The sequence below is a fragment of the Phoca vitulina genome, unplaced genomic scaffold (assembly GCF_004348235.1).
Source record: "Phoca vitulina isolate PV1807 unplaced genomic scaffold, GSC_HSeal_1.0 scaffold3, whole genome shotgun sequence".
NCBI lineage: Eukaryota > Metazoa > Chordata > Mammalia > Carnivora > Phocidae > Phoca > Phoca vitulina.
Window position 1 is genome coordinate 61,200,410 of NW_022589706.1, and position 27,788 is coordinate 61,228,197.

Below are 27,788 nucleotides of genomic sequence, written 5' to 3' on the forward strand. Positions count from 1 at the left end.
CCCACCTTCCTTCCCCACACCCTCCTTTCTAATCCCTGGCAACCACGAATCCTGTCTCCATTTCTATAATTTTATCATTTCAAAATGTTATACAAGTGGAATCGTATAGTATGCAACCTTTGGGATTGACTTTTTTCTACTCAACGTAATTCCCTGGAGATTCATCTACGGTTTAAAAGACTCTTTTCCTCCATTGAATTGTCTTGGCACTTAACAGGGTCTTTTGCAGGGCAAAAGTTTAATTTTTTTTTTTAAGTAAGCTCTATGCCCAATGTGGGGCTTGAACTCATGACCCCAAGATCAGTAGTCACATGCTCTACTAATTGAGCCAGCCAGGCACCCCTGGTTATATCTATGTATGTATGTATGTATGTATGTATGTATGTATCATCTATTTATCTGTTTGAGAGTGTGAGCTGGAGAGAGGGGAAAGGGGCAGAAGGAGAGGGAGAGAGAGAATCTTAAGCAGGCAACACTCTCAGCACAGAGCCTGACGCGAGGCTCAATCTCAGGACCCTGGGATCATGACCTGAGCTGAAATCAAGAGTCCAATGCTTAACCAACTGAGCCACCCAGGCACCCCATGTTTATGTCTTTTTAAACTATAGATCTCTATTGTCTTATTGAAGTGGGTTAGACCCTAGACAGTTTATAAATCACTTTGACAAGGATCAGGAAATATGTGATGATCTAAGTCAGTTTTCTGAAATAGTAAAGGAAGAGTCTTGTAATGGAGAACATATACTTTAGTCATAATACACCCTACCATGCCAGGTTGTTTTGGCAACTGATAAGCATGAGCTTAAGAACAGAACAACGAAGTGTGTGTGTGTGTGTGTGTGTGTGTGTGTATGTGGAAGGCTCCCTTACCTACATCACCTCCCTATCCATCTTTGAGTTATTTGGTATTGTTTCTGGTATTGTTAACCTATCAATGCCCCATCTGACATATCTTGGTCCTGTTACTTCTTTCTCCCTCCCTGGTGGGACTGTATTAACCACAGTAGAGGACTCTGTTACATATACTTTTTTCTCTTCTTGTCCAAAATAATCCATTTGTCCTTCTTTAGCCCATATGCAGCTTATAATGTGACCAAAGAAACCTGCAGTAAAGAAACAACACTGATGCATTCTCTACTCTCTGCACTGGAGGAGGATTCTGGAGGCGGCAGGAAATAACGTTTGATTTGGTGAGGTTTCATAATCCTCTGAGCTGTTCTGGCTTAATAAGTTTAGATATTTGACTGGAAGTACCTCTGCAAAGAATAAATGAATAGGTCTATTAAATTAACTCTTTTCACTGCCTCAGTGTTATCTGAGAATTAAAAGTTAAAACGGAGATGGTTCTCTTTCTTCTATCCTTCCAGACACCATCAAAATAAACTGGTGCATTGCTTCCAGTCACATTAGAAAGCATCACCCAAACTTTACTTACATTTCCTAGCAAGGACACATTCTACCCTTTCCCTGAGCTATAGGAATACCGTACCTACCAGCTAAGAGAGGACATTTTTCCTTGCCTTTTTAAGGAAAAGAGGGGGCGTGGGGAAGGAGCACTCCATGCTCCTAAGATACTTTTATCTTTGCATTCTGAATTATACTTTTTTTTTTATTCTGTGTAATATTTATTCCATTGATATTAATCTTCCAATAATACCTCAGAGTAAAGAAACTTAGGATAGTTCCTGTGTCCCAAATGGTAAACTCTATCTGGAACAATGGCACCTAATGAGTTTCTGACAACAGGAGGAAAAGAGCCAAAATTGCACAAACCTTCTTGAAGGGGTTCTGGCATTTAGATTTGGTTTGGAAGGCTCTCCTCCAAATGGTATCATTTATCCAAATGATTTGCAAAGCTGTTATCCAGATGGTCAAATCCTCCTAGAGAGCCAATACGAGCTCTCTGTACTCTGCACATGTATATTGTGTGTCCTTTTCTTGCAATAAATATTCCCAAAGTTTGAGTGAGCTTCACTCTCTTTCACCCCATCTGTGGCATGAGTGAGACTGCGTCGTGGAGACTCGTCAGCACAGAGTCACAGGCTGGAAATGCTGCTCTGTCCCCTGCTTCTCTGAAGCTTTCCTTCTTCCTCAGAGAGAACCTGACCTGTCGCAAACATTTGTGGTGGCTCCCGCTGGTGACACTTCGGTTCTTCTGTAAGTCCTCCAGCTGTAAATCATCAAGAGAAGACCTGGCCATTTGAAAACTTACAATCTCATGGAAGCAAACAAAGTGTTACTTTAAAAAAAAAAAAAAAAGATTTTATTTATTTGTCAGAGAGAGAGAGAGAGAGAATGGACACAAGCAGGGGGAGCGGCAGGCAGAGAGAGAAGCAGGCTTCCTGCTGAGCAGGGAGCCCGATGTGGGACTCGATCCCAGGACCCTGGGATCATGACCTGAGCCAAAGGCAGAAGCCTAACCTTAACCAACTAAGCCACCCAGGCGCCCCAACAAAGTGTTACTTTAAGCACACTTTACCTGGGCACCCAAGATTCCAACTACTTTAACTGACTCGAAAAAGGGGTCTTGATAAACTTGAGGTCATATAATTATTTATACCTTTATCATCAAATTTCCAAACAGATGGTTCTTACAGTATAACCTCATGAAGCTACTGAGGTCAAAGAATACAGCATACTGTTACCAATGATAATCCTTGAAGACAAACCTTCTAGTCTATCAGCGATGGTAAAACTCCGCCAATCTACAAATGGAAAAGTAAAGCCCACTGGATCATCTTCATTTACAGATTTTACAACTTTATCGGTGAGAAACCACTTATAATAAAATGTCCCTAAGGTAAGACAATATTTTCTGGGGCTGGAAAGGATTTGCCTGTTATGAGTCAGAAGGATTTTGCACAAGCTAAGGTCATAGTGAGGAGGCAGCTGTAGCTCAAGGACTCTGGAGCCAGATGACCATGTCTTCGAGTTTCAGCTCTGCCACGACTGCTTGTGCGAGCCTGGTTGTTAATCTCTCTCTGCCTCAGTTTCTTCGTCAGTCAGGTGGGAATAATAATGGTACTTACTCAGAAGGTTTTTATGACGGTTGGAAATACATTGAAAGCACTGATAACTGCTTAGCATTTGATGGCTTTTCAATAAATGTTATAACCATATTCCACTGCAAGTGATGTTCGGGATCTTTATCTGTTTTTTGTTTTTTGTCTTTTTAATTTTGTAATTTATCAGGAAGTGAGCTCCCTGCCAAAGCAATTTTTTCTTTCTGCTCTCAGGGCCAGCTGGAATGGAACAGGAAAGATTAACGAGTCACCCACTAATAATTGGGATTGTCACAGTGTCTATGAACCAAGAGCATCCTTGATTTTTTTTTTAACCTTTTGGGAATCTTAAGTTATTTTCCGGTCGTGTCATGAGCAAATGTGAAAGCCTTGTGTTATTTTGTAATTCATTTACAATAATAAGGGGTAATAACAAGGACTACTTGTTTTGTTTTGCTAAAATGTTTATAGGCTCTCAGATACAAATCTGCAGTACAACCAGCTCATTATGCTGACAGTAAAAATTTGCTTTCGCTGAATCCTAAGTTTGGGAAAGCATAATTTGGGTGACCTGGTGTCATCCTAAAACATATGATGTTCTTTAATTGGATGTGAACAATATTTTTCAATCAATGAGCTCAATTTTGCCCCAAAATGATTTTCGTGAGTACCGGCAAGAGAAAATATATTAATTAGTAAAAGATTTCTGTAAAATATTACCATCTCCAAAAGAACATGATGATTTCTAAGTAGAACCATGGTGACTGGTTTATCCCCAGTGCTCTCTTGATTTCTAAAAGCAGTTACCATCATTCCATTGACAGATCACTATAGGGATCCTCTCATGCTAGTGGCCCAAAGAACTCTCTCAGAAACAGATGGTAGACACTGTCCCCACACCATTTATGGAATAATCCCAGAAAGAAGCCCCTCCTACCAGGTTTTCAATTTGATATCTTCTTAGAATTTCTAAGAATTTCCCCAGAGTCCATTTATATCTTTAACAATATTTAAAAATGTTGCCCATGTGGCAGATTTATTGCCAACCCACCAGTCATTTCTCCTCTTAGGTGACTGTCTAGTTTTAATCAGGACTGGGATGCTTTCAGCCCTGACTGATGTAAGTCATTACTGGTCTAAGCCAATCATAGCTATGTCATTCCTGCAATGCATATCTTTCCAGATCTCTTGAACCTGGCCAGTGAGAGTCAAGGGGAATTCTACTTGCTGAAGAGCAAATGAGAAGGGTTTGCATCCCTGGTAATGGAAAGCTTCTTTCACTCTTCTCCTTTCCCACTGGGGATGCTGTGGTGAAAATATGATACCTAGTGTCATGTTAGTCATCATGTAACCATGAGACAACAAAAATGATCCAAAGACAACATACTGAGGGTGGCAGAGCAGAAGATGGAAAGAACGGACTCCTCGATAACATCACTGGGACACTGCACCAAACTCCCAGTATCACCAGCCACCAAAATTTGTTTAATGTGAATCAGTGAAGCCTTTAGTGCATTATTGCTGTAGGTTGGTAAAGCACCAGAATCCATCCTCCCTTCTTCCATTTTAACTGGGCAAGTGGATGCTCAACTCCACTATAATTAGCAGCCTCCTTTTCAAGGAAGGGTGGCCCTATTTGTAAGTTCTCTCTAGGGGAATGTGAGTGACTAGTGTTCATATCACAATAGTAGAGTATCATACAGTAATAGTATTGTATTACAGAGGAAAAGGTCTCTGTTTTCTAGAGACACATACTGAAGCATTTAGGGATCAATTGTCATAATGTCTAAAATTGACTCTTAAACACTTCACCAATGGGATGATGAAAAAGTTTTGGAGGGGGCACCTGGCTGGCTCAGTCAGTGGAGCATGTGACTCTTGATCACAGGGCTGTGGGTTCAAGCCCCACGACAGGGGGAGAGATTACTTAAAAATAAAATCTTAAAAAAAGGAAAAGAAAAAGTTTTAGAAATAGAGTGGTGATGGTTGTACTACTTTGTGAATGTAATTAATGCCACTGAATTGTATACTTAAAAATGGTTAAAATGGCAAAATTTATGTTATATCTATTTCACCATAATAAAAAAAGTAAAAGAAACAATAGCACATCAAAAAAAGACACCCATTAAGATGTCTATTATCAAACACACACACAAAAAAAAACCCCAGAAAATAGCAAGTGTTGGCGAAGACGTAGAGAAATTGGAACCCTTGTGCACCATTGCTGGGAACAGAAAATGGTGCAGCTGCTGTGAAAAACAGTGTGGAGGGTCCTGAAAACATTACACCAGGTATTAACATATGATCCAGTACTTCCATTTCAGGCTATGAAGCCATACGGATTGAAGGCAGAGACTTGAAGAGATATTTGCACATAAATGTTCCCAGCAGCATTTTTCACAATAGCCAAAAGGTGGAAGCAACCTAAATGCCCATCGATGGGGAAAGGGATAAACAAAATGTGAGACATACATACATACAATGGAATATTACTCAGCCTTAAAGAGGAGAGAAATTCCGACCCATGCTACAAAACGGATGACCCTTGAGGACATCTTATTAAATGAAATAAGCCAGTGACGGAAGGACACATAGTGTATGATTGCAGTTTTAGGGGACTTTTAGGGTAGTCAAATTCATAGAGACAGAAAGTAGAATGGCTTGCCAGGGGCTGGGGAGAAAGGGGGAATGGGGAGTTAATGTTTAATGGGGACAGAGTTTCAGTTTTGCAAGACGAAAAGAGTTCTGGAGATGGGTGATGGTGATGGTTGCACAGCAGTGGGAATGTACTGAATGCCACTGAATCACACACTTAATTGGTTAACATGGTAAATTTTATGTTATGATATTTTACCACAGTTAAAAGAAACCGACATAGGGAAAATGTCTTACAAAAATCTGGTCTGTGTCAACAAAGTTTCTTGATTCGTTAAAAAAAGAAAGAAAGAAAACAAAACTGTCCCCTGATATGTCTGACTTGGAAAGCAGATCACATTCCGATTGCACTTAAAACTTTATGAGAAATGATTGAAAAGAGCCTGCATATTAGTATGAATTAGCTGTTCTCGTTCTTAGTATGAATTATAAGAAAGAGACAAGCCTAGGGCAGGGTAGACGGCTTTGCAAAGAGACAGATGCAAAAGACTGGGAAGAGTGTAGAAATTTGGAGCCCTGAAGGGTTGGAAAGGCCCGTGGCTTCTACACCTCATACAGCATGAGATTAGAGATGAGAGAAAAGCATGTTGCCCTCCTTCCAAAGTCTTTTGTTTCCGAGGCCCCAATACGGCTGCCATTAATTTGAGAGAGGAAAGCATGGAAGCAAAGAAATAAAGCAGGCCCAAGAGCCATGACTTGGAAAGAGCTTGGGGAGAGACTGCTGGTATGTGAACTGCCTGGAAATTAACAGACCCGAAGCCAGTGGAGTTTGCGAGGGAACTGTGGGTTTTGTGAAGGTCCTGCTGCCAAGCCCATAAAACCTTGTGACCGCTGTACTCGCAGACCCCTACATTTGCACCGGCAGGCAATGTGCCGCGAAAGCTGGACAGCCACCAAGGAGGGCAGATCCCAACACCCACTTCAGATTCGGATAACGAAGATAGGAATATGCCCCCCCAGGGGCAGGGCCAAGGGACACACAGAGCCAGGAACGAGGGGACCTCCCGAAGAGCAGAATCAGGGTCCCACCGGGGAACCTCCCTCTGTAGGGCAGGGAGCCTTCCCGCTGCCTGCTCCGGGATTCCAGCATGGCTGTGGGCGGGGGGCAGCTGTGTGCATTTCCTTCTCCTCTTTTTCAGATGGCAATTTTAATTGTGGTTTTCCACCCCCTGCTCTACCATTGTACGCTGAGTGTGAGTATGACTGTAGAGGGACGATCACGTGCCTTTCAGTTCACAGGCTGCCAGACCATGAGGAACCACATCCAAGCTTGATGGGAAGGACTGTGCATTACCCAGAGATCGAGAACTTTCAGGTGGTGCATTAATGGATGGGTTTTGCTTGTCTCGCTTGGGATGAAGAGAGAGTGTTTTACCTGTTGGAAACAGGGTGTTCAATGATATCTGGTGGCCAGAGGGACCGACTGTGCCTGGAATGTTAGCTGTCTATGAAGATCCATTCTTCCATGTTCGAGGAATAGCTAGGCCTTTGACTGCTCAAACCCCTGTGGGCTGTGAAGTCACCATGTGACTAAATTCCTGCCAGTGGGATCTTCCTGGCCCGGCGCACACAGCTCTCAAACACTCATTTCCCATGGGCTGAGATGGTGATGAGCAGAAGAAAGAAGCTATGCTGAGCATGGCCTGGCTCTCATGAACCTCTCCTCCTCCGATGATATGGGACCGTCACCCTGGACTCTTACGTGAGAAAAAAAATAAACTTCATTTTTAAGCCACATTATTGTTGGCTTTCTTGTTACAACAGCTGACTCTTTTATTCTAGCTGACATTCAGATACTCTAAATGCATTCACATGCTCTGTTTACAGGCCAAATATCTTATCCAATACCTCACATTATTCCATATAAAAATGACAAAGTCCCTCTGTCCATGAGCTCCTTGAGAGGTACATGGATTCTTAGGCAAGAATAATTTCACAGAATTCTGCCCTGCTGAATCAGATGTTCCAAGCAAATAGGTGGTTTCTCTAACGAGGTGGAAGAATTAAGGCCAGGGAATGGCTTCCTTACTTATTAGCAGTGACTACCCTTTCATATATAATTTTTACGAAGGTTTTATAAATACACACCCATACCTCCCCCTAAAGAGCTAGCTGCATTTTATAGACCCGGAATCAAATGATTACTCACGGTATCCTGGGAGGTCTGAAAAAGGCTAGGTAAACATTATTAATTTTATTTTATAGATGACAATGAGGTGTTTACTCTTGACAGGCCTGATTCAGCAGCTCTAAAGAACCTTTTCTAGAGCCTCCACCATATGCAATTACTTCATATGCCTTCCCATCCCTAAGGCAAAACACAAACACAAAACAACTCCGTAAAGCAGTCTGACCGCAGCTAATTGAAAATGAAATCCTCGTGCCTAAAAGTCCCTAGCCTACAGCTTTGAAAGAGCATCACGGCGGCCTCTTCTGACCCAGAGTCCCAGCTCCAAGTGCCAAGACAAACTATGACTCCTCAGGATGCTGATTCCCTCTTGCACCTCAGGCCTGGTGCAGTGAAGAGAAACAACCAAATATGAAACAAACCAGAGCAAACAAGAAATCCCCAAAGGACAGAGAAGTCCACTAAGTCCAAGAGATGGGGACCCTGAGAAGGAGACTCCGGCAGAATCTTATACGTCTAGCGGTAGAATGCTAAGGCTTAGAAATGCTAGGCTACTGCACATGACCATCGAACCCCAAACCCTGAACTTGGATGTCCTGGGCCAGCAGACTAGCAGCTGCTCGGTGGATGCCTTATACCAAAGGTGATGGCCCTAATGATAATTCGTCCCCCCTCCGTTAGAGTGGGAATGCAGACCACAGCCAGAACCGTGAACACACGTCCTGGATCCAGATTCTCTGGTTTCAAGTCCAGGCTTTGCCACTTAGTGGTGGGGTGATGTTGTGCAAATCGCTTAACCTCCCTAAGCCTCAGTCTTCTCATCTAAAGAATGGGATCATAATAGTACCTATTTCCTAGGGCTGCCACGAGGATTAAGGGAGTTAATACATATAAGGCTCTTTGGTGAGCATATGGCAAGCACTCAATAATTAGAAGTCTATTATTATAAGTAGCTGTCCTAAATCTCACTGATGCCCTGCCCATTTGTGATCCAAGAGAAACAAGAAGAATTACAGATTTATTCCAGCTTAACGGTGACTACTTAGGAATTCTGTGAGAAACCTGAAAGAGAATGTAGGCTAGGCTTTTAATGTTCTGTTGGTGAAGCAGGGTATGACCTCATACAAAAATCCTCCCAACAGTCTCTTAGAAATTATACTGATGACTTCTTCGGAAAGACAAAAACCACATGAAAGAGATGGGAGCAGAGGTTGCTTTGGAGGGTTCAGACTGGTGCTGAAGAAGGTCGTACATCATCTTGCATCCTTCCCACGGCCAGAAGGATGAATCAACAACTCAGAACCCAAACTCCCCCAAACACTCAGAACCACCACATCCCCAGAATGAGAACTGTGGAAACCGGGGCCTCGTAAGACGTAGTTAACTGCCTGATGCCTGTTCTTCCACAGCCGGGCTGCCTGCCACACACACCTTGTGCAAGGTGACCTAATACAGTTTCTCATTCCGTACAGCTCCCTGTCCAGAAAACCCCCTGGAACAGACCTCATAAATTATCAACCTTCTCGGTCTTCCCCAACCCCTCATGCCCACAGACGGGGTCACTTCATGTTAATCGTAAGCATTACAAGGTTTCAGGGTATACATAAGTGTGTGTCTCAGGATTAGGAGCAAAATGAGGAAGGTCACCAATAAAGGTGGCTCCACAGTTAACCAAGGACGTGAAGCGTGTAGAGCCCGACACAACCCAACAAGGACTTGCAAGTGTGCCGCTAAGAGGACCGGAATGTTTCTATTTTTAAAATTTTTTTAATTTAATTTTTAATTTTTATTTTTTAAAGATTTTATTTATTTGAGAGAGAGCGACAGTGAGAGTGAGAGCCAGAGAGAGAGAGAGTACAAGCGGGGGGGAGGGGCAGAGGGAGAAGCAGACTCCCCGCTGAGCAGGGAGCCCGATGCGGGACTCAATCCCAGCACCTTGGGATCATGACCTGAGCCAAAGGCAGACGCTTAACCGACTGAGCCACCCAGGCGCCCCTATAATACGGTTTTCTGAATGGAGTTACTGACAAGAAAGGATTTTCCTAAGCAAATAATGTTACTTTAAGCCCACCGTGAATACATTTCTATCCTGATTGTTATTGTGAGTTGGCCTCCAAGGTTTGAACTTTCTGGTGAGTGAAGAAAGAAATATGCAAAGCTGTGAGCCGAGGCCTGGGATGTGGGCAGACTTCCGAGGTACGATCACCCTACCTCACCTGCTCTGCGCTCTGCCCTCTTCTTACACACACCAAGGCCCGGGCCATGTCTCACACATCTTGTTGCTCTCAAATCACCTGGACTTAGGGATTGCATGCACGTGGAATTAAAAGTTAGGAAATGGGAAGTGAAAGCCCCCAGCAATGCCATGCCCGAAACAGTTAACTGTTAACAGTTAAACGTCCATCCTCCAGGTTTTTCTCCCCATACGTGTACACGTGAAATCTTGTACTTAATGAACTGTGGGCACCTTTAAACGTCAGTAGATGCAGATGTTGTTTTGATCTCGTTCCCCTAAACCTGTAGTCTCTACTTCTCCATTAGCGGGTGGCTCCATCCTTCCTATTTCTCAGACCAAAATCCTCAGGGTCGCCTTAGACACTTCAATTTCTCCAACAACACCCACATTCAACGTGCCAGGAAAACCTGATCTAAAAATGGTCCTGATCCTGGCTAAGTCTCACCACAGCGGCCAGGGAGATCCTTTTAGAACACAGATCAGATCATGGTATTCTTTAGCTCAAACACCCTGCTAAGGATAAACACCCAGGCCCCCACCTCGGAGGGCACTCCCCTCTGACTTGGTCCTCTACCTCCCCCTTCCTCCGACCACTCTGGCCTCCATGAGGACCTTGGATATTCCTGGCACCCTCCCTGCGCTTCCCCCCACAAATGCACATGACTGTTCCCTCACGCCCACAAATCTTCATCAAGATGGTACCTTCGTGGGGAGGGCTTCCCTGAAAACCGATTTTAAATCACCCTTACCCCTTACCTCCTGAACTCCCTGCACCAGTCTCTTCCCTTATTCTCCATGGCACATTGTACTATATTTTATCCATTTATTTTATAATCAGACCTTCTTCTTTCACTAAATGTAAGCTCTGTGAGGGAAGAAATTTTATCTTCTGTTTCCTGTTTTATCCCCAGAGTCTAGAACAAGGCCTGGCCCATAGTAGGGTGCTCAATGAATATCTGGTGAAGAATGAATGAAAGACGCTATGCTTGGAAATGGGAAACACAGGAATTAAAAGAGTAAAACAAAAGCCGGAACCTTGGCTCAAGGGAACATAAATGTGGCCACAAATAACTATGGCATAAGCAGTAAGCTGACGACTGCTGTGCATACATTGAAAACGAAGATCTATGTCTACACAGTAAGAGTGATTGACTATGGGGATGAGGACAGGGTCTGTGGAGAACGTGACATTTGAGCTGTGCCTTGGAGAATGAATATAATTGCAACATACTGAGAGGGAACAGAAGGCTATTAGCAGAGAAACTGCCTGAAAAGGGAGTAGAAAATATTTGTGGAGAAGAGTCTGTGGGGCAGCGGGGCTGATGGTGAGGAGAATTTGGTTGAGGAGATGTGAGGTGGGAGGCAAGGCTGGGGAGGCATCTGCAGCCAGGCTGTAAGGAGCCCGCCACCCTGGCTTGGGGAGGGGGTTGAGGGGAAATACATTCTTGGGTAACGGGGGGGGGGGGGGGGGGGGGGGGGGGACTCCTTTGGGCGGGGGGGGGGGGGGGGGGGGGGGGGGGGCGGGCATCACCTTATTGAGCAATAAGGTGAAGGCAGTGCTTTAGGAGTAAATTCACTATGTGTTTACAGTATTCTCCAGAAACATAAAGACATGGGAAGTAGAGAAAGAGGCGAGGAGGCCACAGGAAGCACATGCCCATGTTCTATTCACACTTCTCTTTGGGAGTTCTCTGGTTGGGAATGGTGAGCTAGCCAGGGTGTGCCCTGTCCTTGTTACCTCACCAAAATCCACACCTGACCAACGCGAGACAATGTGGAGAGACCACAACATTCAATGTTCTTGAAAGGGCTGACATGATGGGAATAAGCTCCAATAAAACACCACAGAACATATTCTGGCAATCAGTTAGAGGTCATGAGCACTCACAATTTTATTTCCTGATGAATATTAAATGATAGATTTACAAAGATAAAGAGATGCTTTACACTGATTTGGGGGACAAAGAAATTTTGGCATCTTAATGCATAGAATCACAACGGGTACTGTCCCGACAGGCCATCCGGATAGCCAGCTGCATGATCCTGACGCATTCTAGATGATGTTAAAAGAATGAGAGGAAAGAGCATGTTGGATCAAAATGACCTGCTTTATTAAAACACTTTAACTAGGGGCACCTGGGTGGCTCAGTCGTTAAGCGTCTGCCTTCGGCTGGGTCATGATCCCGGGGTCCTGGGATCGAGCCCCACATCGGGCTCCCTGCTTCTTGGAAAGCCTCTCCTACTCCCCCTGCTTGTGTTCCTGCTCTCGCTGTGTCTCTCTGTCAAACAAATAAATAAAATCTTATAAAAAAAAAAAGACCAAACTTTAAACCATGACTGTAATTCAAAATTAGGTTGCACAAGCTAAGTTTTTCTCAGAAGTCCCATTTTGTTCTTTGATTTTCTTTTTTGAGGACAGCAAAAAAAAAAAAATTTTTTTTTTTCTTTCTCCAAGACATTCATTGTACATTTAGGTAGGCACTACGCATTTCGAAAGAGAGAGAAGTGTGTGCTGGGAGCCCAGAATTTCATCCTCTAGCTGTGAATGAATAGCCCATTTCTTTTAAATTGCAAACCAGTACTTGCAGCTTTCTCTAGTTTCTTCAGAAAAATATCCAAGTAATTGTCTTCTTTATTATGTCTTCCTTTCTTATTTGTATACCCAGCTGAAAAAACGTATTTACATTCATTCCACAAGTATTAAGCAAGTAAGTGCCTCCCTGCCTCAGGTACCGCACCAGGGAGTGAGTGGGTTAGGTACAATCATGAAGGCAAGGATTCTGCCCCCAGTGCGTCTAGAGAAGACAGACACAATGAAATAATTACAAATGCAAATGTAACAGTTTTTGTAATACAGCAAGCTCTACCCAGCCCAAAATAAGGCATGCGTAATCCCAATTGAGGGAGCTGGGAAGAGATGAAAGGAGGAGGTAACATTTAAAATGGTCCTGAAGGAATTCACCAGCAAACAAAGCTTCAAAGGGCATTCTGGGCGGAGGGAGAGCTTGAACAAAGCCTCGGAAACATGATTCAGTTTGGAACCTATTTTGCCAGTGAAGAGGATTTCAGTGGGGTTGCGGTATGGAAGTATGGGGGGGCGGCGTGGGAGCTACTGCAATGTTCCTGGAGAGAGACACCCACATCCTGGACCGAAGCAGGAGCTGTCATGAAAGAAACGGATTCAAGAAATACTTTGGGGGTCAGGAGGCGAAAGCAGAAAGAATACTTGATGCGTTTCTTTCTTAGAAACATATCCGAGGTAGTACCTGCAGTACACATCTTTCAATAAATAGAAACCCTTTATTTCCACTGAGGGAATTTTCGCATTTGGAGTAATGTGAGTTTGGGCTCAGTAAAGGAGAAAAAGTTACCGCATTGATGGGATCCATAGATTTTGTTCTAAAAGAGAGGTATGTAAATGAAAGTACATTCTGGGGATCCAATCAATACTGGATCGAGTAGTAAAACCAGAAGGGACTATCATTTCCAAATTATACTTCAGTGATTTTTCTCCAGTTAAAATGCCCACAAACCAGAAAACCTAATTAAGATGGGGGGCGGGGGAAAGAAAATGAGACTGCAGATTTAGAGGAGATAAAGATTTATGGAAACTCAATGATAATCAGGATAAAGAAGGAGGTTAGAATAGCTCTTTAATTAAAGGATAACATTCCATTCTTTGTTTGTAATTGTTCAACAAAGATCAAGAGATACCCAGTTCTCTCTTTCTCAGGCCGACAAAGGCTTACAGCTCCCGTTTATGGTTATAGGAGGACACCCATGGTGGAGGTGGACATCAGTCTGTTTCTCTGTGGCCTCATAACACAAGTCCCTAACCTCTGCTTCGGGGAGGCCATCAGTCGCTTTCACCTCATCTCGTTTCTCCCTGCGGAGGACCATTGCTGCCCACATCACCGACCCGTAGGGTGCCTGTGTCTCCAGCCGTTGCACCCTGGGTTCTAAAACCATCCTCACCCAACATCTGGTAGAGCAGGGGATCCGAAAAGCGGCAAGGCCCATTTCTTAGACAGAGGAAAGAGATCTTTTACAGGGAAGTGGAGGAATGCATTTTGGGGTTGGGGTTAAGAGCAACTAAAGGAAGCATTAAAAATAACTAGAGGGGCGGCTGGGTGGCTCAGTCGTTAAGCGTCTGCCTTTGGCTCAGGTCATGATCCCAGGGTCCTGCGATCGAGCCCCGCATCGGGCTCCCTGCTCCGTGGGTAGCTTCACCCCCCTACTTGTGTTCCCTCTCTCGCTGTGTCTGTCAAATAAATAAATAAAATCTTAAAAAAAATAATAATAACTAGAGAAAAATTCTTGGGACAGTCAACGCCAGCCCCATCTGCTAAATTGGCCTGCCGCTTTGAGTGGACAAAGGTATTACTGAGACTCTGGAAATCAACCTGCCTGGAAAGCATTTCCTAGATCAATAATAAAATAATAGCGACCACAACGATGATGATAAGATATTGGCAGCAGCTAATTTACTATGCACCTAATATTCTGCTAAGCACTTTATATGAATTCTCAAGTCCTCGTAAGAACCCTGTGCGGTAGAGACCATTACTATTGCCATTTTACAAATGAGTATACAGAGGCTTACAAAGGTTTAACATCTTGCTCAGGGTCACACAGCTAGTAAGTGGTTGAGTCCCCGCTCTTGCCATTTCTACTAAACTCTATTATCCTTTATTACACTCACCACTTCTTAAAAAAACTCAATGAACTATAATGCGTGGATGATGTTCTAATTAATTAAATTTAGATGGCTTTGCTTTGAAATCTTATTGAAAATCTTTCTCAAATCTATCTCACCCCAGGAAAGACAATAAACTCAGCATAATTATGCCTTTTACTGGCGACTGAGGGTCTTCTGTTGTGAATCGTGATTGTCTCCCATGGGATGTTTTAGCCTTCCCCCGTGGAATTCTTAACCCATCTTTCTGGAACCAATTCCATTGCCAGCCAATCTACGAAGGGTTTTCCCTCACCACCAGCCCACAGTGGCTTTTTTGGCAAAATATTGCCCATATTTCAGATTTTTCGGTTCACAGAGTAAACCTCAGGTATTTCGGAATCAGACACATGGATATTGTGCTGGCTTTGTTAAGTTTTCCAGAATTACCTTCCCTGTAGGTTTCTGGCTAAGAGTGGGCTACAAGAGATATTTTCACATGAGAATTGGAGGTGAGGGGCTCCTGGGTGACTCAGTCGTTGAGCGTCTGCCTTCGGCTCAGGTCATGATCCCAGGGTTCTGGGATCGAGCCCCCCATCGGGCTCCCTGCTCAGCGGGAAGCCTGCTTCTCCCTCTGCCCCTCACCCTGCTTGTGTTCCCTCTCTTGCTGTGTCTCTCTCTGTCAAATAAATAAATAAAATCTTTAAAAAAGAGAGAGAGAGAGAGATTTAGAGGTGAAAGTGAAGCAGGAGCCATTTAAAAAAAAACAAAACAAAACACCAAACAAGCTTTATTTGGGAATGATTTTAGGTGCACAGAGCCTTTCTGCTTTTATGTCGGAGGGTTGGGGCAGGTGCTTTTGTAGCTCCCACACATGGCTGGTCATCTGCGGGCTCCCTCCTGCTGCAGGGCAGCGCTGGGTCTGCAGCTGCTCGCCTCTGCCCAGATCCCCCTCAGCTTCTCCAACTGCTGGGTCAGGAGTGTGGTCGTTCCATGAGGGAGGCACCGGCTTCTCAGGTGGGACATCTGCTTCATCACGGTTGGAGTCAGGAGAATGGACTCGGTCCCAGTCTGTCCTCGTGGGTTCCAGTTCATGCTCATGAGTTCCACTGTGTGCTCATGGGATTCAGTCTTCCTTCACTTTCCCCCACGCCCCCTTCTCATGCATCTCTTCCTTCCCAGTGTCTACGCAGTGGACTTCAAGCATGGAAGGGAAGACAATAGCTTTGCACAGTTTAACCGGTTCTACACTTGTGTTCAATTCAAATCCCTGTAATCAATCATATATATATTATATCTCTCTCTCTATATATATCTATATCTATCTCCATTTGTGGTTTTGCTTCTCTCTTTGAGCCCTGTCTGATAGATATGAAGAGGCTGAAACCGTGAATCCAATGAAAACAATGCTTGTGGGTGGTAAGATCTCATGCTGATGATTTAGTCACACCCAGAAGCCAAGATCCAGGAAGATAAAGAAAGGGTAAGAGAGAGTGAAAAGGGCTCATGGAAGCAGAGGAAATGAAAGTAATTTGTGATACTATGACACAGATCTCCTGCATGCCAGACACTGTGCCTGGTGCTGGAAAATATAAAGAGCAACAATAACCCTAGACCTTATAATCTATGGAGGAGGAAGTACTCTTAGCTAACTATAATAAAACAAGTGCGATATAATTGGCAGGAATGAAGTACTATGGGCAAACGGAGGAGGAAGTCATTAATTTTGTCTGAGAGGGCCGGGAGGGTTCTGCACATGAGGTAGTTTACAACTGTAAATTCTAAGTAAGCGAGAGCAAGATAAAATCATTCTTACCTACGGACATGCAGATTCTGTTCTGCCTGGTGGGAGTTCAACTGATTCCCCTGTGAAAAACCCACTTCTGCTTCCACTCGCTCACTTATTCATTCATTTCAGTACTGCTTATCTATAATTCAACACTGTTGATCTATAAATTTTTTAAAAATTCTCTTTGAACTGGTTATAACATCTGCCTGGTTCCCTCACTGATTAATGACTACAATAAAGTCTGTAACACATGTTCATTTTTATATCTGCAGGAGAGTCACGAATTTGCCAAATTCTAAATATTATCCTTTAACAGTTTCAAACTTTTAAGGAAAAGCCAATTTTAAAGCTAAATATATTATACTCTAGTTCTAACTCATATTATACTCATGTTCTAACATGGAAAACTATGGGAAGCTACCCAAATTCTTTTGAAAGTAGGGTATTTCTGATACCAAAAACTGATGAATATATCTCCAAAAAATATACAGACTAATTTTATTTCTGAATAAAAAGATATCATCTCTCATATTTTTGAATAAGGATTTGAATATTTGAATAAATATATTTAAAGATTTATTTATTTTAGAGAGAGAGAGAAAACACGTGTGTGAGCAGGGGGAGGGGCAGGGAGAAAAGGAGACAAGCAGACTTCCCACTGAGCGGGAGGCCCCCTGTGCAGCTCAATTCCAGGACCCTGAGATCAGGACCTGACCCAAAACCAAGAGCTGGACGCTTAACCGACTGAGCCATCCAGGTGCCCCAGAATAAATATTTTTGATATAAAACTTCATCAAGTTTTATAATTCTTTACCAAAAATTACAAATTCTTGATTTTTTTTTTTTTACATATCCATAGCTTATGCCCTTAAACAAACAAACAAAACAAAAACCAAGACAACAATTATTGCTGTCTTTAGATCTTGTAGGTACATCTATTCAGTGGATCAGAAAGATCTCTTGGCTCTGTCTTCTCTATACATGGATCGATCATCAGGAAGCCTCTTCAAAACATGCCAGTAGGTACTTCAATAATTTTCTTAAATGACCATAGTTTAAGGAATATTTAGCCAAATTTGTAAAAAAAAAAAAAAAAACAAGGGAGATTTCAAAGCATATTCAGTCTTCTCAGTGAATTATGAAACCACAAAAATGTTTTCTGATCAATTAGAGAATGTGAATCAGGAAAAAAGGTACCTATCCACAGGTTTTAATATTTTTTTAAAAGATTTATTTTAGAGAGAGGGGAGAGAGAGAGAGCATGCACGGGCAGGGGGAGGGACAGAGAGAGAGAGAGAGAGAAGCCTCAAGCAGACTCCCCAAGCTGAGTGTGGAGCCCAACTCAGGGCTCGATCCCACCACCCACGAGATCATGACCTGAGCCGAAATCAAGTCGGACGCTTAACTGACTGAACCACCCACGTGCCCCTCTGCATGGGTTTTAATATCAACAAATTTGGTTTGTTTTGGAAGAGCTTGCCTCCTAGAACTTTCCCTTTACTGAATTTAGTTCATATTCAAAACTGAAGTCAGTGCCTTACCCTAATCTTTAAAACCTTGGTTTTGACAACTGTAGTTTGGCAGGCAAGCTACTTTTTAGAATGAAAATATCTCACAGTTAGAGATTGCAACTGTAGGGAATAAAATTCAGAATAAATGAATAAGAAGAATAAGCCACAACTAAGTAGGAGTTATTTCAGAAGGGTAAAGATGGGTTCGAAATTTTTTTAAAAGATTTATTTATTTATTTTCAGAGAGGTGGGGAGTAGAGGGGGAGGGAGAGAATCTCAAGCACACTCCCTGTTGAGCGCAGAGCCCAATGTGGGGCTCGATCCCAGGACCCTGAGATCATGACCTGAGCCAAAATCAAGAGTTAGATGCTTAACCAACTGAGCCACCCAGGAGCCCCGATGGGTTAGAAATTTTATTAATATCCTTTAAAAAAAAAAAAGGAAAAACAATTTCACTCCTTAAATAGACACTGAAAGGCACTAAGTAAGATTTGAAGGGGATCGGGCAGGATGTGCCACCCCAAAGCATACCTCTTTGACATAAGAATTGTTTTGGGGTGAAGGCATTGGAGTTCCTGAAATTCCTTATCTGTCTATAATAAGAGCCTCCCCAAAGAAATCAATTGTCATAAATCCCCCACCAGGAGTGACTCACACACACACACTGGCATGTCTCCTGTCTATTCTCCCAAGGGCCCACAGGTCTTCCCAAAAAGTTGTCTGCTTTTCCAGAAGTGCCCCTTCTTCTCCCCTGGGAAGTTAGATATATGGACCCCTAATTTGTTTTTCTTACTGTGGTATAAATGACATACAACATTGTATTAGACCACAAGCTCTCCCCACCCTTTTGAGTTGCTCCGGCATAAGTGGGAGTTCACATGCTAATAAACTTCTTTGTTTTCCTTTGTTCATCTGCCTTTTGTCATCCCAATTTACAGGGTCCCAGGTGAAGAATTTTAAGAGGGGGTAAGAACAAAGCCTTTTTCCTCCCTACAGTTTCTACGCCTGTTCCTTATTTAAAAAAGTCCCGGCAGCAGCAGCATTAAGAAGACCAGGAACAGTAAGCTATTTCCCTTTTCTTTTTCTTTTTTTAGTAAGCTATTCCCTTAAATTTTAATTCCATAAATGTAAAAAGATCTTTCTAAAATCAATAGCCAGAACCGGGGCGCCTGGGTGGCTCAGTCAGTTGGGCGTCCAACTCTTGGTTTCGGCTCCGGTCATGATTTTGGGGTCCTGGGGTCGAGCCCTGCCTCAGGCTCCCTGCTCTGCAGGGAGTCTGCTTATCTCCCTCTTTCTCTGCCCCTCCCTGGCCTCATACTCACTCTCTCTCTAAAGTAAATAAATAAATCTTAAAAAAATAATAATAAAAATAAAACCAATAGCCAGAACCATTCTTAACCGTGAAACCATAATAAGGCATTCCCTTAAAGTCAGGAACAAATTAAGGGGGGGGGGGCTCTTTGAGTGTTTATTTAGCAACGTTCTGGAAGCTCTGGGCAATGCAGTGACACATAAACTAGATATGATAGGTATAATGTTATGAAGGAGGAGGCAAAATCAAGTGTTCCCTGGTGCTGAGCTGATTTACCAATCTCCCCCTCACCTCACCCATGCAAAGGGTTTAACTGAAAAACTATTAGATTTAACAAGAGAAGTTAGCCAAGTGGCTGGATAAAAAACAAACATCTAAAAATCAATAGCTTTTCTGTGTACTAGCAATAACAATTACAAGATATAATAGGAAAAAAAAATTCACAGTGTGCAAGATGTAACATTTGAAGGAAGAACTTTGCTAAAAGGTAAAAAGAAGATCCAAATAAATGAAGAGACTGTAAGAAGTTGTCAATTCTGTGCAAATTGCTCACAGCAGTGTGTCTCTAAATGGAGTCTAGGGATGACTGCCTTACAATCCCTTGATGATTATTAAAATGCAGATTCTTGGGCTGAACCCAGACTTAACAGAATCACGAGAGAGGGAGGGGGAAGTTTTCAAGAAAACTGTCTTCTTACCAAGCTCCCCAAGTGATTCTAATACACATTAAAGTTTAGCAACCACAGCTTTATGTAGGTTTCATAAAATTTCAGTAAGATTCCAACTTCATCTAGAATGGGAGTCAATAAGGGGGCTGCCCTAACATATGTCACAGTAGATCACAGACTTAAAGGATATACATAAGGTACATCATAAACTTCAGTAATAAAAATGTGGTTTTTTTACAAAAAGCAACAAACAAATTAACTGAAGAGTCCCAAGACAGATTCCTGCATTAAGTTACAAAAGTAAAATTGTTTCCATGTGTCAATTATTGCGTCATCAGAAACCGGCTGCATCTTTTAAAACCCAATATGGAGGCTATGTTTGGAACGATTTGACGCTATGTGCAAGAAAAGCAACTTGACTAGGGAGGCCACAGGTACATGTGTGTAAGGAGTAATTATATTACTTAAAATGGGTTTTTAAAAAAATTATTTATTTATTTATTTAATTTTTCTGGGGGCACGGGGGGGCAGAGAGAGAGAGAGAAGCCTAAGCAGGCTCCGTGCCCAGCACAGAGCCCAATGCGGGGCTCGATCTCACAACCCTGAGATCATGACCTGAGCCAAAATCAAGAGTCGGATGGCTCACCGACTGAGCCACCCAGGCGCCCCGAAATGATTTTTTTCTATTGTTTTGTTTTGTTTGGTTTGGCTTGGTCAGTCAGGTGTGCACCCAGAATAATACCATGGAGAGAAGTACGGAAGTGAAAGAAACTGATTATACTCACAGGTCCTCGAAGAGGGAGGTATGACATTCCACTCGGGGGCTACATGGGAGGATGCCCACTCCAGCCAAGAGAGGGGAGTGGGGGGAGAGGGAGAACCCACGTGCAAGTGCCTTAATCGGGGGCCAGAAGGGAGGGCACTAATAAAAGAAGGGAAGGCATTTCACTGGTGCGTTTGAAGGTCACTATGTCACAGTCCGGGGAGGGTGAGAAGGCATACTCGTGGCAGGGACCAGCTTTATCACACTGGTGCACCTGGCTGCCTGGGCAAGGGTACTCATAGCCTGGTAGTAGGGATGCTGGGGCATCGGGAAAGTATGAAGTTTTTAAAAGTTATAATGCAATCGATCCTATGGTGCCTCAACATCATTAACAATACTAACTGGGATGGCTAACACTTGCATCTGGGTTGTGGAGATGTGAAGGGTGAGTGGGGCAGCTTGGCTTAGCCCCTGGAAGGCAAACTTTGGTAAGGGTGACAGCTCAGAAAAGTCCTATTGGGCATCTGATGAGAATCAGTGCAACCAGGCACCCTACTCTGCAGGCAATAGCCAACAAACAGACCCGGCATCTCCGATTTTAAGGGAATCTGCTGGAAGATGTTGGTTACTTTATGAGAAATCTTTACCTCTTGGCCCATTCCTTGTAGTCTGGCCTGTACCTGCCCAGAGTTAATAATGTCATATAGCAGGAAGTACCCTGAATGGACAAAGCCCCCCTTCCCTGGCTAGTAAATAGTCGAGGGCCAGTCTGTTACCATTTGGGTTAGAGACTCATGGATTGTTGCATCAGGGACAATGTTTTGTGCAGCCCTGGAAGGATGTGAAAGGGCTGCTGAAAGGTGCTGGTTGGCAGTTACCATTTGATTTTGTTTGAGAAAGGCTTCCACACTGGTGCGGACGCCGGCTGCTTCTGCAGGGTGTGGTCGGAGTGGGGAAACATGCGGGGGAGTCAACATGGAAACATACATAAAGTTCTGGGTCTCTGAGTTTGGGCCACAGTAGTACCTGAAGGTGTCATTATTTAGAGCATAATGTACCTGTGAGAAAGAGGTGTTGTGCTCAACCAAGGGGAAAGAGTGGTTGTGGTGGTCATGGTTGGAGACACAAGGCAAGAGATTATGGGGGATATCTGGGGGAGGGGTGGGTAGGAAAAGGAAAAGGCATCAGGGAGTGGGTGATCCTCTCCCCAGGGGGTGGGGGTGACAGATACCTGGCAGGTGCCTCCTGAGGAAAGCAAGAATCTCCATCAGTTTTAGTAACCTGTACCAAATTTCCTTTGAGGCATGGAAGTGTTGGGTGTACGTTTTAGCAGAGAGTAAGGAGTATACGAGAATCATGGGCTAAAGCAGACAGCAAACTCAGGCAGAAAAGCACAAAATAGCCTGTGTCCACTTTGTGCCATAGGAGAGGTGGGCCATGGGGTTCCTGGGGTGGAGATTTTAGCGTAAGAAGTGAAGTCACCTCCAATTTGGTGAGGTCTTGGATTGGAGCAACATCATCTGGGGCCATGTCGTCTCTAGCTGAGATTCTGGGCCAGGGCAATGTTGTCTGGGATGTGGGATTGGGTATCCACTTGAGTGAGTCTCCAGACTATAAACCAGTGAAAGCACCCAGACCAGCAGTTACCAGACCGATACTCAACAGCCACACCTGACAGGGTTTTGTTTGAGTTTTTGGTGGGAGTTTAGGTTCAAATTGGTCCCCTATCAGAGAAGCAAGCTTTCTGGCTGGTGGGACAATCTATGGTTAATGAGTCCCAGGAGAGTATGTGCCCCTCATCTGGCCTCCAGCCCTATGAGATGGGGATAAGATTGAACTTTTATAAAAATAAATTAAGGGGGTTAAATGTCTGCCTTCGGCTCAGGTCATGATCCCAGGGTCCTGGGATCGAGCCCCATGTCGGGCTTCCTGCTCAGTGGGGAGCATGATTCTCCTTCTCCCTCTGCCCCTTCCCCCGCTCATGTTCTCTCTCTCTCTCTAATGGACAAATAAAATCTTTATAAAAAAAAAAATAAGTTAAGGCCTGGGGCAAGATAGAGAACTTTAATTTGTTGTACTAGTGTTTGAAAAGGAGTTGTTTGAGAAGACCATATGTCTCTCAGTTAAGCCAATTACCTGGGACCTATCATGAAAGTTCTATTGACTACCTTCTTTCAAGAGTCCAGCGTTATGTATTTTGAAAAGTGAAAATGTGTGTCTTGTTACTACCAGTAATGTCTGTAACTCTGAAAGGAACAAGGAGTGTCTGGCAAAGCCGTGTATTGTGGCCTTAATACATGCAGAGGCATGTGTGATTTCAATTTATATTTTGGCTATTTGTGAGGCAAGAGATTTCTAAAATATTCTCCCTGAAGGAGGTAATTTTTAGGCAATGGCCCAACAGCTTATAATAAATGTGAGGATGGGGCCATAACCGGCCAGGATATCTGGCGCTAAGATGACAGCCTGATGTTTGGCCAAGTATGTTGTTTCTTGGGTCCCATTCTTTATCAGGGACATTCTGGCTGAGGGATAGAAAGCAACAACATTCTCCTGACCTCCAGCCTGTGTGATGGCGAGTAGTGCCATTTGTACAGGACATGAACCCCCACTGCTATTCACTCAGTTAATCCCAGGAGGTCCTCCAGGTAGCCAAGGGGTGTGGGGGAGTGGTAACCTCCTTTAGCACCCTGGTGTCTGGCAAGAAACTGAGGACAGGGGAAGTCACCCCCTCCTGCAGGGGGAATATGCCAGAGGGTCCAGGTTTGGCTCCATCTTGTCTTTAGGAGGCCTCAGTTGACATAGCAAGCTTGTGGAGTGTTGTTTTAATCCAAAGCATAAGGTGCAGCTGGGTATGGAGCATCCCAGGCTCAGGATCTGTGAGAGTCTCTATTTCCAGGACAGCCCAGTAGGTAGCCAGTCATTTGAGGTTTCGATGGAGTGTAACATGAGATGGAAAGGGGCAGTTTTCTTTCATGAGAAGCCCAGGGGCAACCAGTGACCATCATAAATGGTCCAGAGATTTCCAGGAGGCATGAGAAGAGGTTGCCAAAACCTCTACAGTGAAGGAGTTTTTGAAGACACCAACAGGAGTGCCTGTTGATTTTTTTTTTTTTAAGTTTTTCCAGTTTATTTATCTAAGTAATCTCTACACCCAACGTGAAGCTCGAACTCACGACCCCTAGATCAAGAGTCACATGCTCTTCTGACTGAGCCAGCCAGGCACCTCCCCTGTTGAATTTAATTAAGTAAAATTGGTAAATGAGGAGTATATTAACAGAACTCAAAAAGCACTAAATGATATTAGTCTTAAGTGTCATTAATATGTGTATCAAGTGAGCCTTCTTGAAAAAGGATGTTATTGATTTAAATTCCTGGAGAAGGGTGGATGTCGGCAAGGTCGGAAAGACTGTGATGGCGAAGCTATAAAAACACCCCGTGGGCAGCTGAGGAAAGGTACCTGGGGACTTCAGAGGTGGAGGCAAACTGCAGCTGAGACTATTGAACAGGCACTGAATAGAACACGTCAGCCAATCTATAAGAGCAAAATGTTTACCGATTGTTGATTGAATAGACTCCGTAATTTCAACAATATTGGGTATTGGGTACGGGGGCCTGGGTGGATAGGACCACAGCACTGAGCTTGTAGTAATCCATCAGGAGGTACCATTAGTTATTTTTCAGGCTGAAGAACAGGCAAAATTAGACTGTCAAATGGAGAAGCTGTGGGGATAATCACTCCTTTATTTATTAGGTTTTATATAATAAGTTTTAATCTTTGAAGGCCCTATTTTAATTTATTTGGGGCCATATTAACAATCTTAACTGGGATCCATGGGGTTCCATTTATCAAGCCAATTTGTAAAGAGCCCAAAACTTATGTTAATTTGAATTTATTATTCATTATATCCAAGCATCTATGTCTAACATGGGATATTTTAGGTCAGTGAGTACTAGGGCTATGGGAGATTTAGGCAAGGCTACAGTTACAGCGATGCATACTTATTTTCCCCTCTATTTTATATTTAGAGCATATTTGAGCTGCCTTGAGATACAGAGTACTCGAGAAGGTTTTGTGGAACAGAACAGAGGAGGAGGGTTAGCACACAGGCCCGGTGATCCTGTGGTTGGTGTTCGGCTGTCTGGAGATACCACCTCCCTCCCTCTTTCTGCTTATTCTTACCAACCAGAGATAAAAACTAAAGACCTAGGCTTTCAGGTGGCTAAAAGCCTAAAATGGGGCGGTGGGGGGGTGGGGAAGAAACTGTCCCCTTAGGTAGCTACAAACCCAAAAGGGAAGAAAAAAAAAAGATTATCAGGGCATATGTTTAAATTCAGTGGGATGGAGGCGGCTGGGTGGCTCAGCCGGTTCAGTGTCCAACTCCTAGTTTCAGCTCAGGTAATGAACTCACAGTTGTGGGATCGAGGCCCGTGTCAGGCTCTGTGCTCAGTGTGGAGTCTGCTTCAGATTCTCTCTCCCTCTCCCTCCTGCTCTCTCTCTCTCAAATAAGTAAATCTAAAAAAAAAATCAGTGGGATGCCCAGGTATAACTCTAAGTTGAGCCCCAGTATTAAGCCTAAGAAGTTTGTAAATTGGTGCATTTTAGCAAATGTTAAAATTAATGAAGAACATAGGTTGTAGAGGCATGAAAGCCAGTCAGCACCCTTTTAATCCTTCTGTTACAGAAATTCCTCAGTCTAGGCTCGGTGTAGAGACTGCTTGTCCCTCTCCCTCTGCTCCTCTCCTCTCTCCTTTTTTCTTCCTAAATAAATAATATCTTTAAATAAATAAATAAATAAAATAAATTCTTCAGTCTATAAAAACTATCTAAATTTTGGATTCCAGTTGGATCAAATTATAGAAACTTGTTTTAAGTTAGTTATACACACACATACACATATATATAATTTATTTAAATACTTTAATTTTTCCCCTATTTTTAGGGTTTTTTGTTGTTCCTGTTTTTTGTTTTTTTTAAAGATTTTATTTATATATGTGACAGAGTGAGAGAGAGCACAAGCAGGGGGAGCAGCAGAGCGAGAGGGAGAAGGGGCTCCATCCCAGGACCCTGAGCCGAAGACAGATGCTTAACCAACTGAGCCACCCAGGTTCCCCTGGTCTTGGTTTATTTATTTATTTATTTATTTACTAAATAATGAGGACTAGCACTGTGTTTGCTAGACCTGCCATTGGCTCAGTACAAAAGGTTTAAAGTTCCTTTTTTTCTTTTTTCCCTTTTGGGTTTGTAGCTACCTAAGGGGACAGTTTCTTCCCCACCCCCATCACCTCTGCTTTTTTTTTTTTTTTCCCCCTGTTTTAGGCTTTTAGCCACCTGAAAGCCTAGGTCTTTAGTTTTTATCTCTGGTTGGTAAGAATAAGCAGAAAGAGGGCTGGAAGTGGTATCTCCAGACAGCCGAACACCAACCACAGGATCACCGGGCCTGTGTGCTAACCCTCCTCCTCTGTTCTGTTCCACAAAACCTTCTCGAGTACTCTTGAGGCAGCTCAAAATTTTTACTCCATTTTTGGTTGCCTACCTGACAAGTTTCTGGTGGTCAAGAGTGACCCCAGCTGTGAGGGGACTCCCTCTCTAGGGGGTCCCAATCAACTTCTGAAAGGCTAGGATCTACAAGTAGGAGAGCAATCTCGGCCTCAACTTTGTCTTTTAAATGCTTTGTTTTGTGACAATTTAATTCTAAGGACACTCTCAACATGTCAGTAGGTAGCAGCCCTTGAAAGTGCCCAGGCACTGACCGGGAGATCCGCAGCCTCAAAGGAGCTGAGAAACCTCCTCGTGTTTTGGGGGGGCAGGATCAAAGCGCCGCTTCCCCTCCCCCATCCCACCCCTTCTTTCTGTTTTTTACGTGGAGCCACCAGTTTGCATGGATGGGGTTGGCGCCAGAAAGGGACAGCTGCAAGGGATGCAGCAGAGAAGGGGTCACCAACCCCGGGAGCAGGGACCCCTACAGGGCCCCACGGTGGACTCTCCGATGGCGGGCGGGGCGGGGGGCGTCTGACACAGAATGGGAATGGAGCCGTACTCTCCCTTCTTGAGTGTCACTCAAAGACACACTGGACTGTGCAGACGGGGTTAGGGCACACTAACACTCCGCAGTGCCCTAACCAAGACACCAGCAGGGGCTCTTCCCTACGGAGCACAGGCTCCGGACAGCCTGGGAAATGACAGCCCCGGAGCCGCAAGACGCCTTTCCCTCTGCTGCCAGGCTCAGGCTGGGAGGCGGGGTCCTGGGAGGTCCCACGGGGGCTGGGACAGGACCCGCACCTTCGGATGGGGGCTCGGGGCAGCGCTGTCCCGGGCAAGACGAGGCAGCGCACGTGAGTCCAAAAAGGTGGGGCCCCGTCGCCACAGCCACGCCGTCAGCCGTGAGCATCCAAGGGCATCTCCGTGGGGTTTTCCGTCCTTACTTAGAGCAGCCCATCCTCCTCGCCAAATGTAAGGAGTAATTGTTACTGATTTTTTTTTTTTGCGGGGGCGGGGGGCTGATGAATCTGGTGCAAGCGTGGAACAACACTGCGAAGGGGAGTATGAAAGTGAAAGAGACCGACAACTTGCACAAGTCCTAGAAGAGGGAGGCGGCAGGACAGGCGGGGGACCACGTGGGTGGGGAGCCCCGGGCGCCGCGCCACCGCGCAGGGGGGCGCAGAGGGAGTGAGCCCTTGCCCGCCAGCGGCGCTACTAGCGGTTGGAGGGGAGGGCACACGCGAAGGGCGGCAGGGGGCTTCGTGGTGCGCCTGAATGTCACTAGGTCACAGTCAGGGGAGGGCCGGAGAGACAGGAACGTGGAGCAGGGGCCAGCCTACCACACTGAGCTGGTGGCCTCTGCAGGGTGCCTACTGCCTGCCAGTGGGAATGCTGAGGCATCAGGAAAACGGATCGCACCATCGACAGCAGAGTACACACGAAAACCAGAATGCGGAGAGGCCATGAAACCTCCAGTCAGGAGATGCGTTGTGCATGTAAAAAGAGTAATCAAAAAGGGCCTCCTCCTTGGAAAAATGAAAGAACGGCCCCAGGAAATGAAGGCACT

The 27,788-nt window shown here is 44.2% G+C and overlaps 1 protein-coding gene across 5 annotated transcripts in view; it reads right to left on the reverse strand.

Annotated features, from left to right (window-relative positions):
- TMEM150C (transmembrane protein 150C) overlaps positions 1 to 27,788 on the reverse strand; it is a 69,418-nt gene that overhangs the window by 19,668 nt on the left and 21,962 nt on the right. Inside the window, exon 2 of one of the 5 annotated variants that reach the window (XM_032400650.1) lies at positions 1,774 to 2,170. The exons of 3 other annotated variants lie outside the window; for them this stretch is intronic. In XM_032400650.1, the coding sequence (XP_032256541.1) occupies positions 1,774 to 1,835 (62 nt within the window). In that variant the 5' untranslated portion in view covers positions 1,836 to 2,170. Of the gene's footprint in view, positions 1 to 1,773; positions 2,254 to 27,788 lie in introns of those variants that run through there. One more of the 5 variants, XM_032400651.1, reaches the window with a different exon arrangement.